General features: G+C 40.1%; 1 protein-coding gene across 1 annotated transcript in view; it reads left to right on the forward strand.

Annotated features, from left to right (window-relative positions):
- SLC10A7 (solute carrier family 10 member 7) overlaps positions 1–17487 on the forward strand; it is a 139764-nt gene that overhangs the window by 114425 nt on the left and 7852 nt on the right. The window contains exons 9-10 of the mRNA XM_071431486.1: positions 1873–1924; positions 3438–3511. Coding sequence (XP_071287587.1) covers positions 1873–1924; positions 3438–3511 — 126 coding nt within the window. The remainder of the gene's footprint in view (positions 1–1872; positions 1925–3437; positions 3512–17487) is intronic.

Genomic DNA, 17487 nt, shown 5'->3' on the forward strand with positions numbered 1-17487 from the left:
CTATGGAGCTTTTTTCAAAATGGAATAAATGCTTCTTTGCACTGGCACCCAAGAAGGACCTTGCACTTAAATCAGTGCAAAATTGTCAGCAAAAAAGAATGGTACACAGATTTTCAACTCAATGTGCAGAGAAACGCAGAATGAAGTAATTTTATGGTACTCTGCTGACTGCTTCTTTGAAAAAAAGGAAGTTTCTTTTTTATTTCAAGAAGACATGCTCTTCCTAGAACAGTTGATCTGTAGTGTTTTCTTCTGCTGCCTTGCTTGGCCTTTATTTCTCTTCAAGACAACTCTGTACTTGTGCCATGTGGAATGAAATGTACCATTTGCTGTGGAATACACTGAAAGTCATATCTACGTGTTCATTGCCAGTGTGCATAACTGGAATTTCTTAGTAAGAACATTGACATAGGCATTGGACCTACTTGGAACATAGTAAACAATTGGTTAGGGATTTTTTCTGGAATATTTACAAAACCAAGAACCAAGGAAGTTTTGGAGATAGGTATGCACATTGTATTCCAGAAGTTTCTGTATCGCCATTGGATGTGTCAGCTGGATGTGTGTATTGTGTTACACCAGGAAGTGAAATTAGCATGAGGAGTTTGAGGAGAAACTGAGTTTGTTATTCTGCTGATTAATGTTTTTATGTAATTTTTATGCTAATATTCTAGCCACAGCAAAATATTCACGAGGAATAATTGGTAGCAACACATGCTTATTGCTTTACAGAATTATGTGTAATAAGGGATTGGTTTTTTCTGTGCATATTAAATTAATGTATTTCATTGGAGAAAAATTATAATTCAGGAACAATGGATTGCTCCTTTAGTTCATGAAGGAGGAATTAAGTGCATGCTGAGGTGACATTTATGCATTCTAGGAAATGTATGTAGGAGAATAGAAAATGTCACTGGTAATAGCTAATATCCCTGCCATGTTTCCCAGTTATAAACTGGGGTGAAAATCAAATACACTGTCTTGACTTGCACTGCCCTATGGGGCATGTCAGCCTTACTGCATTCACAAATTTTGCAAGGAGTAGGGAGAGGACCCACCCCCGATTGTGCTGCAAGTAAAAGCCTTTCCCCCAAAACCCACAAACTCAGAAAAGACCTGTGCAGGTCACGGGGTCTCTCCTTCAGCCTTGTGGGGATTCTCCATGCTCTGGGCTGATGCTGCTCATGGAAGCCACTGGCTGTTCCTTGTATCTCTGCAGTCCCAGGGTGGGCTCTGTGCCCCCCAGAGCCCCTGAGGGAGTCAGCAGAACTGGCAGAGAGAAGGGCTCCCCTTGGGATGCTCACAACCACCTGCACTTACAGAGCTGGCTGAGCTTGAAGGAAATGTCTGACACACACTGCCCAGCCAGGAATTAGCCTTTGTCTCAGAGAGAATTCAAAACTTTATGATGATCTTCTCTTCCTCTCCCCATGAATGATCATGATTAATATACCCAGGGCTGGGAATATTTATTTGGATCATCCTTACACACTTTCTCCTGTAAAATAATAAGTCTAAATGCCCAGCAACCAGAGCATGTCTGACAGATTTTATGTTGTCAACCCAATAAGCAAAACTTGTGCAAAGAGATGTGCAGCAGATATGCACTATTTCCTGCCACTCATCTTGTCAAGAAATTCTTGATTCACAGGATCTACCCCAGGAAGAACTTGTGCAGCCACAATATTAATTCTGGCTTCCCTGGATTTAGTGATCTGTGTTGTTCTTCCAGGCAGTCTTTCAAGGTTGCCTGGCAGTGGGTTTCTCTGGATAGACTTGGTCCAGCCTCATTTCTGCCCTGCAGCATGGGAACAAAAGGCAGGGACACAGTATTTATAATTGTGATCTAATTTTAGCTTGTTTCTCTTTCAGTATTTTCTGTTCAGATGAGCTTCATGTTTTTGACTTTCCTCTTCTCCACAAGGTAAATGAATGTGCTGAATCCCAACCTTTGAATATTTCTTTTGTGCAATATCTTTGGTTTGGGTGACAAAGTTTATGCAAATGTGCAAAGGCAGGTTTCTGAATAGGGGTGACCTCATTTTGGTATTTCCTATTGTCCTTACTGCATTTGCTCTGTTAGAGTTTCATAGGCTAAGAGAGCAGGACCTGAATTCTGTCCTTTCTTGTGTGTTAATTACAGAGTTGTTAAATCTCAATCAATCACTGCTATACCTTATCCACTGAAAAAAATGGATTAGCACAGATGTCACTGAAGGTATAATTTGCCCTGCAGACATGCTGATGACATATGAGAGAGAGAACTCAGTTTGACTTTTTACATCTCAAGATACATTTGCTGTGCTGGCAATTCACTCCTCTCTATATATGTCAAATTTGCTACATTTATATGGTGATTCTTAAAAGACAGCTGTCCTGAACTAATGTTTGGTAGATTTTTTTTTCTTTCCTTTTTTAAAGTTTCAACCAGGAAGGGCAGTTGTATACTCACTTCTCAAAAACTAGTACTGTAAGAATGGTGTTAGCCAGTGGCTCAGGGCATCACTGGTGCTGGTTGGAGTAGCCACATTTGTCCTCTCACTTGGGCTTACTGGAATATTTGTTTAGCAGCACTCTGCTGAAAGGGGAGTGCCACAGTGCAGCAGGCTCCAAGCATATGCTTTATATAAATTAAACAATATCCATAAGGGAGAATCACAAAGAAGGGTACAGTGTCTTAGAACTACTTTGGCTTTTTTTTGGTGCCACAAGAAAATTTCTCTGTGACAAGATCATATCCTAGCCTTAAAAGGCATTTTTAAATAACTTCTGAACTGCTAGACTTAACCGGGGGGGAAGATGTGCCCCAGCTGTGGAATCTAAAATACCTTAAGCAGTAACCAGCTCAGTATGGTAAATATTTAGAATCTCATAGAATTACTCCTAATTTGGATCCATTGGCCAGTCATCTCTCTCTATATCTAGATACCTTTTTTGCACCCCTCCTGGCCTTAGTCCCAGTGTTTAAACCCTTAGATGTAGTTTATCTCTGAAGTGGAAGCTAAGTCCTTATAGTGTGGACTCAATATATTGTCCAAACTGAGCATTTTGTTACTGTTCCATACTAGAAAAAGAAATAATAGGTCATTTTCTCTTATTTTGTGGAGACAAGTGGCTCCTGCTGTGATATTTTTGCATGTTTGACAAAATAAACTTGGCTGGAATAAAGTTGTGTCCTACGCACCATGTCTTCAAAATTTCTATCCTTCACATGGGAGTGTATTCATTAGAGAGCTTGCCACAACAGAGAAACAATTCTGCTAAAAAAAAAAATAAATCAAGCACTACTGTTCATTTATGGGTGGAATTATTTCTGTCACCAGACTGATCAAAGTGATGGGAACGTGTATATGGATCCTCAAAGTAATAATTTTGATAGATGCTGTTTTAAGAAGGTTTTTGCTATCAGAGGTTATTAAAACTCTTTTGTTTTGTAGGAATAACTCTACTTTCACACCAGCAGACACAGTGGCTATCGTTTTCTGTTCCACACACAAATCCCTCACCCTGGGTAAGTCAGGAGATAAGCTTGTGAGCCAAACAACAGTAACATTCATGCCTTGCTGTGTTGTCAAAAAAATTGGTTTAGTTGCTGGTTTTTCTGCTTAAATGGTTTTGGGTTTTTAGTGTGACAAGTACTGCTACCAGTGTGATACTAATAGTAGAATAATACTCTTGCACAGATGAAATTATTGCTTCCCACAGGGCAGAGAACACAATCTTCTCAGCTGAGATTTTAGTGCTTGTACAGTAAGACCACCTGATTTGTGGGAAGCTGTATTTTTCTTTCTGTTCTCATTCTGTTCTGTTGCCTAATCCAATGCTGCTAAAATTTCAGGTTTGTTTCTGAAGAGATGGCTAGATGTACCTGCCCAGTTTGACAGTAAAATCTTACATCTAAAATCTGGGATGTAAAAGGGAAAATCAAGGGACATAGTGTAGTCAGAAATCACAAACAGACAATGCTCTTTTGCTTAGCATGAGCAAAATGTATGTGGTGAAGTCTGCAGATACTTTGGATAGCTTTATTTCTTGGCATTCATTTATCAAAACATCATAGAGATATTTGTCACTTATGACCCCATAGTGATAATAGAATGTTCTGATGGATATTCAGAAAATTCTGTTAAATCAGAAATGCTTACAGCCACTTGCTGCTGCTTCATCCATTATGTTCAGTCAGGACACAACTGGATTGTTTTCAGATTATAAAAACAGATGTTTGGTAAAGCATATATGACTGAATATGTGACTCTTTTCAAGAGTGTATCTGTGAAAGAGGCACACAGATAGTGTCAGTGACAAAGGTAAGAGCTCAGCCTGAAACAGGGGAAGAACCAGTTGGGATTTAGATGTTTTCCAGGTTGGTTTGATAAAGCAAAACTCACCTCAGGATTCTTTGCTTCAGCCAGGCCTGTGCTGCAGAACTCTTAGCAAGTGCCTTTGAAAGTCTATGGGAATTGGAGGAGTTCCTGGAAGACAAGGAAAAGCCAAAAAAAATTTCTCTTTTTACAGTGGAAATGAGGAGGGGACAAGAAATTATAGATCAGTGAGTTTTAACTTCATTTTGTAGAACAGTACTGAACCAAGTCATTAAATAAATTATTTTAAAAGTGTAGGAAGAACAAGGAAATGAGTAACAGTGCCGTAGCTTTGTCAAATACATAGCATACCAAACTAACCTACCTTCCTTTCACACAGGGTCCTCTGGGTTGCAGGGAAGCAGCAAAAGTTGTGTGGCTTGAGAGTGTTATGGCTTTTGATATTTGCACAATGTTTTGGGCTCCACCACTCAAAAATTATGTGGACTAACAGGAAAGAAATGAGAAGAGAGTGCCATGAATGATCACAGACCTCAAAAACGTGACCCCAGAGGTAGATTGAGGCAGTTGGGATTGTTGAGGGAAGATAACTGAAATACTGCAGTGATCTTCAAATGCATAAAAGGTTGATGCAAAGGAAGAAAGTAACTCTGTCACAGTGGACTTTGTAAAGGGAAGGACTTTGTTACAGTGATGATGATTTAAGCTAACAATCAGGGAAACCTGTCTAGTGTAAAACAGTTCAGCTTTGGAATATGTTGCCTATTGATGTCTTCAATCTCCTATCATTGTAGACAAGCCTCAGATGGGAATTAAATAGCTGGAGTTGATCCTGCCTTGGAGCAGAACATAGATTAACTGACATTGGTCTTTTCCAGCCAAATGTGCTATGAAACTGAGCTTGGACTAATAAATGAGCTTATGTTCAGGGCAGTTACTCTTGTATTTGTAGAAAGCAGCTGCACACATAAGTCATAACACACTGCTGTGCTTTCTGTTTGGAAGTGTGTATGAACTTAGGGCACAACTGTGATACTACAGAAGAAAGGCTGGAGAAGCTGGTCGTGTTTAACAGCACAAATATGCAAGTTTCCCCTTCTCTCCCCAGAGAGAATAGTTTTATATATGCTCTCTTGCATATTTCTGCCAGCTTGCCATGACACTAAGAAGATAAGCACAAAGCCTTTTTAAATATTTAAGTCCTACAGGGGCTTGCCATCACCCTCCCAAAAAATGAGGACTGTTCCTTTCTTTTACTCACTGTACCAAGCATCCTTATGCAACCTGTCTTGACCTGGCTGTGCACACAGCTGAGTCAGTTCACTTTTCTTCTGCTACTACCCTCTCAATTTTTTATGTTATTTTCTTTTTTAGAAAAACTTAGTTTGAGGTTCCTAGCTCCCTTGACCTTTTGGCTCACATTTTCCCAATTCCAAGTTACTGCTCATATTAGCATAGCCTCATGAGCCAGCTTTTGCATTCTGCAGCTTTCTTTGCCTGAGTACACCAGCAAAAATACTTTGGCCACCTTGACTTCAAGGACTCCTGCAGCTTCTCCCCAGCCATAAATTCCTTTTCCCCCTAGTCCAGATATCCATGTCTAAGTGTGCAGGTTGAAGTGAACAGGTAGATAGTAGAACATGGTACTGTGGGGCTGTTTCTCATCTGTGCACTGTTCTGTCTGTCAGCTGTGGGGCAGACTGCTTTCCAGTCATCCTGGGAAAGGAATGGGGAAATGTTCCTTTTGGCAGTCCCCTGGGAGCCTGTCCTTGGTAAGCCTGAAGTACCTGCTGGTCTTGTGTGCACCCCTGCTCCATGGGTGTCCAGGTGTGCCTGCTGTGTATCAGATTCCAGCTGGCTGAGTTTGAGACTGTTGATATTTTATTCTGTTTGGTGTTTGTACCAGCTCCAGATAATGTAGAGCTGTGTAAAAACAAATCTGTGTGAAAATAAGAAGTATTGGGTTTTACAAAGCCAGGGTGTGATGGGGTATGTGCCTGAGCTGAAGATGCAAACAGATATGTTAACCAGGGCAGGCAGCAGTTTTTCCTTCACTGAATGTGGGAGCAGAGTAGGTCTAATTTGTTTTAAAGGATTAGCTGTTCCTGAATGGCACTTTTAAATCTTTCCCTGTCCACCCTGGTCTTAGCAGAAACAAGACAAACACAGGCATTTCGGCCTTTACTCTTTTGCTGTTCTGGCACATTTCTGCTTGTCCTTAGGTGTTTATTACAAACCATGCAATGAGAGATCATCTCCTCGCTTATGGTAGAGAGAGCTTTTCCTTCTCCCTCTGTCACTGCAATGCCTGAAAGCACAAACGCAGCTCACGCTCTCATTTCACATCTGTTGTGGAGCTCTGCTTTGTTTGTCTTCAAGATTCCAGTGGTAGTGTATAAATGACCCCCAACACTTGTACTTTCACTTTGAAACTGATTTCTCTCAGCTTGGCAGGTGAAACTCCAAATAGGTATGTCTGGCCCATTCCCTGGGGAGCTGAGAATGCCACCAACTAAAGTGGGAGAAGAGCTGACAGCTTTAAAGCTTTAGAAGTGGTAATAGGAAAGGCATGAGAAGACTTTTGTAAGTCACTTTCTCCCACACCATATTATGAAACCAACTAATTCCCATGCAGTGCATGCTCATGAGGCCAACTGCCACTTCCACTGTTGCATCCATGAATAAGTGCTTGCTCTGCACGGAGATGAGTGCTGTTCCCATATGCTGGGTCTTATTTTGTAGACAGAACAGTTGACACACTTTTTGTCTCAAAGATCAGAGTGCAGGGTGTGTTTGTGTAAGGACAAATTACACAGGGTAGGTTCCTTTGTGTTCCTTAGCTGGGAGCACGAGCCAGTACCTCTGCATAGAGGTGGGTGCTTCAGCAGGGTTGTGAATAAAGGGCATCACACATGCAGAAAAACCAGTGTTTATTTGCATTTCACCTTAAGAGTGAAGCAGGATGTAAATTTGCAAGGAAGCCAAGGTAAATATAGTATCTACAATGGCCTCTGGCATTTTCACCCCCACATTGTTCCCTTTCTCTCCTTCCCCCTGCTCACATATATGCATGGTACATGTGAGCACACACATATGCAGACATTTGATGCATGGCTTTTATTAGTGCATTTGCCATTGATTGATTAGTACTTAGTATTAGTACTTCTTCTATTGATTGATTGCAGATGAAGTGACTATTTGACCTTTAATTATGAGCCTTGCTATTGAAAATGACATTGAGCAATGGCTTCACATAATCCATCTGGAAAGCCCGACATGATGCCATTCCCTGGAGTTCATTCAGTGAGAAGAGAAGAGGCCTCAAGGAAGTGCAAAGCTATCACTGTGGCTCATTTAAAAAAATACTGCAGTTGTTGCTTGCCCTTACACAAAAGTTGCAGCCAAATACAGAACATTATTTGATTTTTTTTCAGAGAGTGAATTGCTAGCTAGAAGTTACAACTCTGAAAGGAAAATTCAGGATTGTCAAAAAATATATATTTGCTTTAATTCTTGGTATTTACTATGTAAAATTGTTTTATCAGCAAAAATCAAAGTTCTGTTACCTATTTTGGCTACCACAAGGGCAAATATTAATATTGGAGGTATGATTAACAGCAGATTGATAAAACAAAACAGCAAAATTAACCCTACCTAATAATAAGATTGGGATATTGTTTGTGATGGAGGATGTATTTTTCCTCATTTGGATTCAGCAATGTAGCAGTTCTCTCACCATGAAGCCCTTCAATACAATCAAAGTTTCTAGCCTACCAAATACTTTCAGGCAAGAATACAGTTCATTCTAGAAATAAAAGCCAAAACACCAACTTACTTTTGTCTTGTTTTAATTTAATTCAAATTTATTTTTTAAATACTCAGTTTCTTACTGCTCAAGTACTTGAGCAATGTCCTGTACTTGAACAATTCCTAGAAGCCTGCTGTGGTGCAGCAGTAGATTCAGAGGGGAATGTCTGTGAGGGGATCATCCAGGCTGTGGATTAATCAGCCTGTGCCTTCCCCGGAGCTGCCCAGCTGCACAGTGGGACAGAGGGCATCATGCTGACAGATAGCTCCAATCTGCTCCCAGGTATCTATAGTTTTCTGTCATGCTTTCTTCAGATATCACCTGATAAGGTTTTCCAGGATAAATAATATATTGAGATGCTGTACTAATCCATTGTAGATTCTTTTTATTGTGAAGTGATAATCACCTTTCTCCTTGAAATAGAAAGATGCTAAAATGTTCTAACTTGTGCTAAGATAAAAGGTGGGTGATTTTAAAAAGGAGACATCTCTTAATCATTCTGTCATAGAAAGGTAAGATGGCAAAATCATGTGTGTTGCCCTAAGCGAGTACTGAGGCTATTCTGTGGTATTTTTGGAGTGTAGTGGTTTTTCTCTGCTCCTGGCAGAGAACTTTCCTCTAAGGCAGTTATTCATCAAGGTCCTCTGCCTTTCACATAAAGATATAGAAAATAATCCTGGTTAATTGCTCTCTGAAAGTTTTCAAGAGTAAGACTTTTGATGCTGTTTTTTACCTTCAGAATTTTCCCATGAGTGTTGGACAGGAGACTTTACCACATCCTGTCATACCTCTTGGTATTGGTAGTGCTTGAATTTGCATTTGTAACTTTTACAGGCTTTTAGTCTCATTCCTTCCCCAGGTATCTGATAGGGTGATGTAAGTGAAAATGGTCCAGCTACTCCTCTGCTGGAACTGGTGGGTGCTGTCCCTTGGGCAGAAGGGAAGCTGATGAGAGGAGAATGCTTCAAAGAATGAGGGTCTTCTAAAGGCTGTGTCTGGACCCCTCACTGCTGCCCAGAGAGTTAGGAACTCTCCCATTTCTGCTTCTGAGATCCCTCAGGAGTGGGCTTAGTGACTGCTAGAACCTTTTTTAAGTTTTGATACTTTTATGTTTTGGTGATTCTTTGGGCCAAAATGGAATCTTTTTCTCATCACTTCAGTCTTTGCCCAGCATTTGCTTTGGAAGGAATAGCAGGTTATTGTCTGGGCTTTTTCCTCAGCTCTGTGATTCTTCTCTCTGTCTCTGGAAAAATAAGAACCAAGGGATTTGTGTTACATGAGATGACAGTGGTGAGAACAGAAGCATCTTGATCTACTGCACTTTTCTTATGTTAGCATCTTTCTTTTGCAGGCAGGTGAGTCACATTTCTTAGCTTGGCAGTCTTCTAGAGCCAACATTTGGTTCTTACCCACCAGTGTTATCAGTCAGGTTATCACCAAGTCCCTTTCATGTCTTCTCTCTCAGCAGACCTCAAAAAATGCCTGGGAAAGGCTGTTACCTATTTCCAGTACAGCTGCAAAACCATGTATATCTGGGAATATCTAATACAAGGTTTTATACAGAGATGTTTATCTATATCAGAATATTAGCAAACTGAAATATAGGCAGAAGATTTCTGTAACTGAGGATAGGGTGAGTGTTTCCTGCTTGCACACACCAATCTTGCCCAGGAAGTCAAACTGACAGTTTTGGGTAGGCTGTGGTCACTGAGATTGTGTCAGAGCATCAATCTTATTTTCTCTCATTGCTCATATGTGGCTTGCCCCTGTTTGCCTCCTTTGGAGCAGGGCATCCCTGGGTCTTAACTTTGCAGGGAAATGTGCTGGCAGACCAGTCTGACAGTAGGAAATGGCATAATCCAGTGAGTCATGGTGGCTTTTGGGCACAGAATACCTGGCTCTCCCTTGGTTTTTTCAACAACTGTCACAATCTAGTACATTTAATCTGTTGCAGTTTAGTCAAATTTGACCACTCTGTGATTCTAGAAAGGGAAATACTACAGCAAATTAGGGAATCTCCTTTCCTTTCTGACCTGAAACATATGTTTCTTTGATTAGACCTAGAATGTGGCAAGAAATTCTGTACCAGCTCCCAGGGCTTCCTTTTCATCTGTATAGGTTTTTTATTAATATTTAGAAAGTTTGCCTGCAGCAGTACTAAAATGTGCATCAGAGGACAACAGTTGTTTACTGTGTTTGAACTGAAGGATCTCTCCCAGGAGATCTCATTCACTTGAAGTTTACATCTCTCAATCTCGACTTGCAGAAAGTGATCGATGAATAACAATTGTCATTTCAGAGTTGCACCTCTCCAATTATTTATTTGGTTGTGTGTCTTTCCAGAAGCACACATAATTGGATCAGACACTAAAAACCAGATTGCAGGTTTTTAATGACAGCAAGCTCATACCTCTTTATAATGAAATAAAAAAAAGTAAACACACATATCCATCTGTAAAATGATAATGACACAGGAGCTCTCCCTCCCCACCTAAAACAGTTAAAGTTAATTTATCTACTTTAAGAAACTGCATTATATTCAGCAGACAGCTGACAGGTTACCCTTGGGAAGATCCATGTTTGGACATGACTCAAGTTGCCTTTTTTTTTTTACCTCAAGCTGGCAGAGGCTACGGGTGTCACCCATACTAAAGCTGGTGACTATTGAAGATGATGTTGAGTCTCCCTGAGAGAGTTGTATCTACATTTGCTCTCTCAGTGCACCTTCTGGCAGCCAGTCTGAGCTGCTGACTCCAGACACTTCTAAAGCAGTGGGTGCAAAGATGTGAGAAATCAACAGCAGCAGTGAAATCTGGAAATCTCCTCTTGCAGAAGAGTTTGGGAGTCTGGAGCAGGGATTCAGCTCTAAAAGCTGCCATGAGCACTGCCAGCACATAACCCTATCCACAGAGTTCTACAATATGAGCTAGTGTCCCATAGGATTTCATGGTGTAGGGAGCTGTTTTCTCACAATGCCTTCCCAAATGGAACAGTAAGATTTTTCTGGCCTCATGGATTCTTTATTTGGCTACAGAAATTAGATTAATAAAGGAAAAATTATAGGTTTTTCCTTTATGAAAAGAAGGGTTTTCCTGGCTTACTATTTATGATGAATTTGTGTATCATATTTTCCTTTGCATCAAGGTTACAGGTGGAGAAAAAGCTTTAAAAAATTAGTATAAAACAGGTTGGAGCATAAACCTTTCCTGCCTGTCTTTACAAACATAATAAGAAAATTTATAAAACATGTTTTTATAGTTTTTTTCTAAACAATATGTGTAGATAAATCTATATAATCAAAGCTTTAATACTGTGAAATCTTAGCCTCAGCTGTGTGTGGAAAGGCAGTAGTGTTCAAGGAAAGAATCAAATTAATCAAATCTCAGCTTTGTGGATTTAGGTTTCTTGTCCATCTCTTTGTCCAGAATTCCTTTCATTAGTAGGTTTCCTGTACTAAACCTCTAAAAAGGGTTTTAAATTCTATTAATTTTAGCTTTGTAGCTTAGTTATTGATAGCAAATTTGTAATTCATTATCAATTTGCTGCTGGTGCTTTGAGTAGGGGGTGTGTGTATGAAGAGTGAGCTGATAACCAAGCAATAAGAAAAGCACTGAAGTGTGAGTGTGGGCTTACAGCATTGCTACATCCACATTGTGGTGCCAAATTAAGAATAAGGCACATATGAAAAATGACTTAGGGCGTTCAAATAATTCCTGAATTCCCTGTTAACTGATTCCTACCACCATATTGTCAGCCAGGTGGAGATGTTCTGGAGTCTCAGGCACCAGTCTTCAGTTGCTGGTGTTAAATGTTTCATTGTTAGCAGCTGGGAAGATTGCCTGTGCTGTTCATTAAACATCACTTCCAATCTGAATGCACCCATTGAAGCCCCAGAAACAGACAAACTGTACTTTCTTTCTCTTCCTCCCATCTTTTGCAGTTTTATTTCCTTAAAAACTTTGATAGTATTAAGATATGCTGTTCCCTGGTAGCTGTATTTACATTGCACCTGAATTACTGATTTCTGTATGAGTATAGTGGGCCAGTTACCTGAAGAAAAATAATGAGCAAAAGCATTCAAAGCATATTAGGTTTTCTTCTTTTTTTGAATTCTTGTTAAGAGTTACAGCAAAAGGAAAATCCTCTTTCTCATTAATTTCTCTTCCTCTTCCTCCTTTACTTAAATATTGTACCAGTCCAGTCTCTTCTAACATAGCATAAATTCTTGTATCCCACAGAAGTGTATGGCTAGTATGTGGCCACATCACTGATTAAGGGCAGAACCTTCCCAGTAATTCTAGCCCTGCAAAGAGGTAAATCATTTAATGTAATGTGAGGGGATTGTTCTTTCCCAAAGAGAGGGAAATGGTTTTGAAGATTAGGGTCCACACCTCCAAACTGAGCGAGGACAGCCTCCATTTTGCAGTTTTCCCCTGAAGTTCTTCCAGAGCCTCTTAACATCCCACAGTCCCTTGTGTAATCTCCCCCTCTTTGTTTGTTTGTACCACTTCATGAGCCTGCTTTTTGCTTTCCATTACACTTGTTACTGACCTGAAATATGAAAGCATACTGAAAAAAAATTTCTTTTTTTCCCTGAGAACATTTTAGGCGTGAATCTTCTTCATACAGCATGTATGTGGGCAAGAGGGCACAATTCTCCCTGCAATGTAATGTGATCTCATATTACATTGGAAGGTGCTTTCTTTGGCTGGAATGGGAATACTCAGTAGCCAACAAATATTAACATTGTTAGAGGTTGTCAGGTATCATTTAGCTATTCCAATACCTGAAAGAAACTGGTCCTTAGGGAAAAGCATTTAACTTGAATTCAGGGTATGCTTTGGAGAGGGCATGGATGTAGGAAAAAGAATCCAGTTAATTTGTCAAAAGCATCTTTTTCTATCATGATCTCAGTGTGTCATAGCACAGTCTGGACAAGGGCAAGAAACATCTATCCCTGGTTTGGCTTCACTGAGGACAGGCATAGTGTGTGACCTTCTGTCTCCTCAAAACTAACCACAGCAATGATTTGCCTGGGAAGAAACAGGGAAACCCTTCAGAAAGTTTTCGAGTGAGATGAGCAGTATCTTGCTGTTCTGGCAGCTCTCTGCATGAACAACTCTTTTCTAATCCTCTAAATTGGGCACTGGCTGAACCTTACCAGCCCTTCCCACCATGCACCCACTGGGCTCCAAGCAGAGCTGTTCTGAAACTTGGCAGTCAAATTTCAGGTGCTCGTTTGGCTCTGTCTTTGCAGCATAAATTCAGACCCTCCCTGCTCTGGCAGCCTGGGAGAGGTTCAGCACAATATAAGCCCCTCTTTACAGGCCTTTTCTCAGATGAAAAAAGAAATAGCTGTTGGACCAATAATGCTCCTTTCACATCAATGCCTGAGAGGATCCTTCAGTAAGAGAGTGGCGTGGAGAGCATCAGAGAAGCTACTATCATGCACTTGATTCATTTTGTGGATTGCACTTGAAGATTGTAGCAATTGAGAGGTCTGAAATGCATTCACAAGTACAAGGGAGAGGTAAAAATTCAGAGGCTAAAGCTTTTCTTCCAAGTATGTCCACTGCCTCATTGTGAGGGTTCTTTGGCATCCTGATTGGCTGATGGTTCCATAGCCCTAGGATGACCTCACTGTTTTGCCCCAAATCTCTTTTCCTGAGAAGAAATGCTGCAGCATTTTGTGATGTGGAATGTGTTTCAGTAATGTAGGCAATAAAGGTTTAGGATAAATTGTTTGTTATGAAGACATTGAAGGGAAAAAAACCTATGCAGTGAAGTATGGAAGTAGAGCACTAGCAATAATTCTGCTTTGGGTGTGAGAGATAATGGCCTGTGTTTCAGTGGTAATAAAAATGTTCTATTAAGTTCTCTGAACCCATTGCAATGTGATAGAAAACAGCAAATGATGAAACAGTGCTTTAAGGGGAGCTTACACATCCAGCAAGCATAAAATAAACATATTAAAATAGAAAAAAACCCCTGATTTCCAGTGCTTATTGTTTTATCATTTCCATCATGGGTATAGGATAAAAGAAAACTCTTACTTGCTTGTTAGAAGAAGAAAGCTCCAACTTGAAGTTCTTACTTGGCAGATGTCAGTTGAAAGCTCTGCTAAGGAATATGCTGCAATGTCAAACTCTGTTGGGTAATTTTAGACAAATGTGTCATGTGTGACATGGAAATATGGCATGCTGTACATTAGTGATTTCCCAAGTGTTTGGATCAGGTAGTAATGTGCTGAGAAAGTGCTCTTTATCTCTCCACACTGTGTACTTGTATAGCAGTGGGGAAAGGCTTTTGGTAGAAATTACTTTAGTCAGAAAAAGAATCCATTTACAATATGTGCCTTCTAACATCTTTCAGACAATGCATTGTATTAAAGAGGCATTTTTTGATTAATGTTTTATAAACATTTTTCAGCATGACAGCTTAAAGTCCCTGTAAAATTGTAAATGCGTGCATAGTGCTCACTTCCATAAAGTCAAATGCCATCTCATAAAGTCTAGTTGGATCCTGTCAGTGACAGTGACACAGAATCAGAACCTTGGAGCATTAAAATTAATTTGCTTCATTTATATTACTGCAGTGATAGCTAGATGAAAAGAGTCCTATATTTAAATTATCTTTAAAATACCTTCAAATCTTTTAGGTTTTTTTATTATTATTATTTTACAGTTAACTAAATGTAGTGAAGTGCAGCATAATATTTTCATGGGCCTTTTAGGAAATGTGAACATAGCAAAGGGGAAAGGGGAGGATGTGGGAGGCTATACTGGGTGCAGACTGGGGGAAGGATTAAGTAGCTTTCAGTTGATCAGGTTAATAAAGAAACAGTGGCCTTTGGCCAGGGCTGATAATCTACAGCCTTGGAGCCAAGCTGGAACACCCTGGAGCAATGGAAGCTGCAAGAGCAGCTCTCTCACTCTTCCTTGCTGCTATTGAAGGTCAAGGATAAACAGTTTCCTTTGCTTTCCTCAGGTTTGCAAAGTGCTTAATGTGGAAAAAGAAGAGCTGAGTGAGGACACAAAAAAGGGAGAAAACTGCAATGTGCTCCCTGTCACAGACCTGACTTCTCTCAACTGCAGTGGGACTGTGATGTTGGTGCCCCTGCCCTAAGTGGAGCTGAGTGATTTTAGTGGAAATACCCAAAACTTACATGGCTGCAATGACCAGAATCAAAGGTCTTGGGAAGCAAAGCCTTGGAGGCTGAAAGCATGGGAGTGGAGGAGGGAAAAGGAGGAAGGGAGAAAACACAAACTGAAAAAGAGCCTCTGAACACCAGGACCAAAGAGCAAGGAGGAAGAAGGGAACATGGGGGAGCACTGGTAGGAGAAACATATCCAAACAAAGGGGAAGAGGAAAATCTGGGGTAAAAAGCTGGGAATACCAATGATCTTGTTTGAAAGGAATACCTGTAGAACAATCTTTGGTTCTTCTCCCTTCTGCTGCAGCTCTCTGTAGTTCTAGTCAGGTGGGGTGCTGCTGTCCCATCCCACTCCTGTCCTTGGAGGAAGATGGGAATCTTGTTAAACCCCCACTTTGAGCAAAGCTGACCAACTTAGCACCAAAGCACAGAAGACAACTTTGTTATTCAGGTCTCGTGATATTTAGTGAGTGAGGGTCTTTGGCAGAGAGTTGAACCAGACTGCTGGAAGCTTGTAACTCCATAAACCACAGCAGCATGAAGAAGTGTTTTTTGGCATGAGCCTTCAGTGCTTGTTTTTTCTCCCAAGTGTTTATATATGTATACTTATATACATATATATATATATATATGAGAAAAATGTAGTTGTTTTTGTGTTTTATTTTAAAAGAGGTAGAAGTAACTATTAGAGCATGTTTTCCCTAATTAGATATTTGCATGGGTTTTATATGTTTGGAAAACATTAGCAGTCATACTGATGCTTGCAGCTACTACATATTGCTACTAAAAAGTTTAGATGGCATTTTAAAAAATAAATAACACTCATGCTGTTTAGTTTAGCTTTGTGGTAATGTTACTGACACAAGCATTTGGGACTACACTATGGGGATCGCTGTCACGAAATATTTTCTGAGAGAGTTGCATACTGGCAAAGTTGGAATTATAAAGATCAGAAAGTGCATGAAAAGGCAACGAGGTTGGGTTTCTTTTCTTTCCATTAGACTAGTCCTTACCTGCAAAAATTATTATTATTTCTTCTTTTCATCAGTTAGCATTTCCTGGTAAATAATAGGAACTTTAATTGCACATTAGTAGCTTCCAGGAACCTGTTGTTGTGACATGTATTTAAACAAGCTGTGAATTAAGAACCTCTTTCTACCCAGTGATCTAATTATATTGTCACGCTAATTGTAGTACTTTGTATTTCTATTTGACAACTTTAATTTTCTTTTCCTAGTTTACAGAAATAGTTTTCCTCTAGAGAATTTACCTTTTAAGCTGGAATTTCTTTTATTTCTTTCAGAAAATGTACAGTTATCTAAAGCATGTCTCAGTCACTTTGGATGCATTCTGTTCACATCTGTGCCATTAGTTTCTGTGTGATCTTAGGCTAGTCATTGTAGTGTTTCTGATTCTCTGTAGGAGCCCTCTTCAGCTTTCTAAAATGTTTTTGGATCTGTGGATGAAATTGCACTACCAAAACACCAGGTACTGTCTTACAAACAGAAATACAGCATGTTTATAGCTTGGGACTCTAGTGTATTTTTCTGTGATTAGAAAATAGAAAAGGACCCATGAGGGTCAATTTGAGATGTGGAAACAGGCAATAAAACCTTTATCTGTTTACAAAAACAGTATGATGGGCATTTAAGGTAAATTACAGGCCTATGTAATATAAATATAATGCAAATGTGTATGTGGCACAAAGCTCAATGTTTTGTCATTGCTGAGAAAGGAGACAAGGCAGAGCCAGGCTGGATGGGGATTGGAGCAACCTGGTGTGGTGGAAGGTGTCCCTGTGGCAAGGGGCTGGAACAAGATGGTCCTTGAGGTCCCTTCCAACCCAAAGCACTCTGTGATTCTGTGAGACACTCAGATGAGCTCTGTGAAAAGCATGTGCAGTCTGCTTCATGTCAAGGTTGGTGCTGGCAGAGGACTCCTAGAGTGACATTTAAGATGAGAGAGAAAATAGAGAGAGAAAATAAGGTGCATTCTCAGGAGGCTCCTGAGGAATCACAGCTGCTCTTGTTGGCAGCTGTGCAAATATCTGGTCAGGCAAGACAGAGCTGGTTGCAGGTTTTGTCCACACCTGCACTTTGTGGAGCATGCTAGCAAAGTTCCAAGATTTAAACAGATAATTTTGAACTGTAATATGTTCAAAGTAGGCATAATTGGTTTCATTACTGCAGAAGTGAATAAACTTA

Source organism: Agelaius tricolor, unplaced genomic scaffold, assembly GCF_023055355.1.
Source record: "Agelaius tricolor isolate 1412-34295 unplaced genomic scaffold, bAgeTri1.0.p SCAF_8, whole genome shotgun sequence".
In the NCBI taxonomy this organism is placed as follows: Eukaryota; Metazoa; Chordata; class Aves; order Passeriformes; family Icteridae; genus Agelaius; species Agelaius tricolor.